The sequence below is a fragment of the Patella vulgata genome, chromosome 5 (assembly GCF_932274485.2).
Source record: "Patella vulgata chromosome 5, xgPatVulg1.2, whole genome shotgun sequence".
Taxonomy (NCBI): Eukaryota; Metazoa; Mollusca; class Gastropoda; family Patellidae; genus Patella; species Patella vulgata.
Window position 1 is genome coordinate 44,218,024 of NC_065883.2, and position 2,671 is coordinate 44,220,694.

A 2,671-nucleotide genomic window follows, 5' to 3' on the forward strand; every position below is an offset into this window, starting at 1 on the left:
TTATTTAATCTGAAAGAAATAAATTATGAAACATACATCTGAAACATATTTGAAATAATATTTGTTACATTTTTCTTGTCATTGTCTTTCAGTATTGTCTTGTCAATTTCAAGACGCATTATTTATATATCATCATCCGAATCACAGTTTTGACAGGTGAAAGCGAGTGTGTCTTGAGAAGTGCACAGAACATGGACCCACATCTTACAGACAACACAACTGACCCATTTTTCTCTAGGGCGACTATCTGAGTAGGATTCGCCACAAACAACACAGTCTACATCAGCATCGTCTTCGTCGGAATCAGAAATTTCAGAGCGATTGTTCTTTCTTTTCTGTACTTTCTTTCTGTTATTTTTGTGCACACCCGTTTTATCGAGACTGAATTTGATGGTGGACTGTTGAATGGTAGTGTGTCCACTGACATTGTCTTGTGAGGTGTCATTCTGAACATCTGAGACACGCTACCTGCGGAGAAGTATCTCAGACTCAGTCAATAGCCATGATATTCATATCACGTGATCTACACATCACAAGTCATGACATTGACGTCAATGGGTCATGAGGTCAACAACACGTTAAATTGTAAACAATAGGTTTATCTTCAGCATTAATTCCTTTGCACCCATAAAGACTATATAATTCGCCCAGTCCCAACATGTTCTCTCTTCTTCTAATGATTTTTCACAAAAATAACACTACAACTCATATAATTGACGTCGCCTTCAATGACAGTGTCTGCAAATGGTAGCTGCCATCTTGGCACTATTTTGTGCGTCGGTCGTGTCTATTTCAGATATACACAATCAATTCTGTTGATGTTTTTAGCGTTGGGATTGACTAATAGTTAATTTATTTCAGTTCTAAAACAAATATTTTAAACTTTAACGCAAATTTAGAAAATAGCCAAATTCTGGCTGGGATTACTGAGCAAAATGGCCATTCACTGTATACGTGCGAAAAAAAAGCTAGCCACCAATTAATTTTCGTACGTTAGTTACGTACGGTGAGCTGTATGTCCTTTTTCACCATCTGTAGTTGGAGAGAGGTTTGGCTCGAACGTTATATCTAATAGTTGAACGGCGTCGATCGCTTTCTTTTGGACACTGACGTAGTTAGCTCCAACACCATGTCCAAATAAAGCTAATTCAATACTCAGATTTGCTTGCTCTATATTCCTTGGTGGATGCTGTCGTCGGCAGGTATTTCTATTTGCATCAAGTTGATGCAAATCTATATGAAATCCAAGGACATTGCATATACCATCAAGTAACATATCAGCAGTATTTGTGTTGTTATCCTTGCAGAAAAGGTACTGTTTTAGCTGCTTAAATACATCGTCGTCGTCAATGCTGAACTGTTGGTAAAAGCCAATGTTAGTTTCAACCTCCTCCATCAGCTTTTCACTTATTTGCTACGTAGTCATACATATATTTTGCTCTAGTAAACTTTGATTAAAAGCCTGTAACAAACAGTGACCATCACCTCGAACACCAACAAGGACCTTCCCTCGTGCTAACAAATGTGATTCAATTATCTGTCTCTCTTGGGTAGGATTACTTGAATTTTAAACTTGTGATGGAGATGCGTTATTGTAAGGTTTATCTGTCACAGTTGATGGCGCAAAGTCTTTGTCTGAGAATATCCCAGGTTTAACAGGCCAAATACCAGCTACACGAAATCCACTCACACAATATTGATAAGAAAATGACTTATGCCACATCTCTTTCAATAAGCCAGGAATTTCATATATTGTAAGAGTTTTACCTGGGTGTACACGTAGTCAGGTGTCCATTACTCCAGCTATGTGATGCTTAAATGGGCCGAATACTGAGCAGTCTAAGGGTCGTAGTTTTTGACCGCAATGAGGAGGGAAGCTGAGAATCACAACTCCGTTGGTCTTGGCATATTCAATCATCTGAACACTGAAATGCGAATCGTGGTTGTCTACAAGCAATAGAACTGGTCTATCGGGTGTAGGTTTTACAATATTCACAAAATGCTCCATTGTTTGCAGAAAAATATCTCTATTCATCCATCCTGACGCTTTTCCAGCACCAACACAGCCAACTGGACCATCAGTTATAAAATGATTGTGATATCGGACTCTTGGAAATATAATCATCCGTGGTAGAACAGAACCAATAGCGTTGATCCCTGCACAAACGGTTACTAGTTCACCACGTTCGCGAGACACCAATCCACCAACTTGTTTTGAACCTTGAGGTGCGACTTTTCGCTTTGATTTCTGAACGGTTGTAACATCTGTCTCGTCTATGTTCCATATATCAGCAGCTCCAAGATTATATTTCTCAATCACGGAGATGAGTTTATCGAAGAACTTTTGTACATTCACAGGGTTGAACCTAGTCGCCCTTGCAAAAGTTTGTTGCTTCAGGTATCCTAAGGCTCAATGGATGGCGCTTGATGAAACCTGTGAACCAATCAGTTCCTGCAATGTGATTTTCTTTCCATGATTCAGGGATCCTGACATCATTTTCTAATGGTACCTCATACGCCAATTTGCGAACTTCTCTAGGTGTTAGACCGAAATATATTGATGATGCTTGGAGCAAATACTGTACAATTTCCTTCTCCTGCAAATCTGTAAAGATCTGTCGATTCTTTTTGTAGCCTATACTAATGTTCTCCGTGGATCCACTTAAGCCCA

The 2,671-nt window shown here is 39.1% G+C and overlaps 1 protein-coding gene across 1 annotated transcript; it reads right to left on the reverse strand.

The window, feature by feature from the left end:
• Nucleotides 1-2,356, reverse strand: LOC126821479 (uncharacterized; the record flags this gene model as incomplete). The annotated part of the gene is made up of 3 exons (XM_050549924.1): nucleotides 1-9; nucleotides 1,889-2,002; nucleotides 2,264-2,356. Coding segments are annotated over 3 exons (216 nt in total), but the record flags the coding sequence as incomplete, so codon positions are not given.
• Between the last annotated feature and the right edge of the window lie 315 nt (nucleotides 2,357-2,671).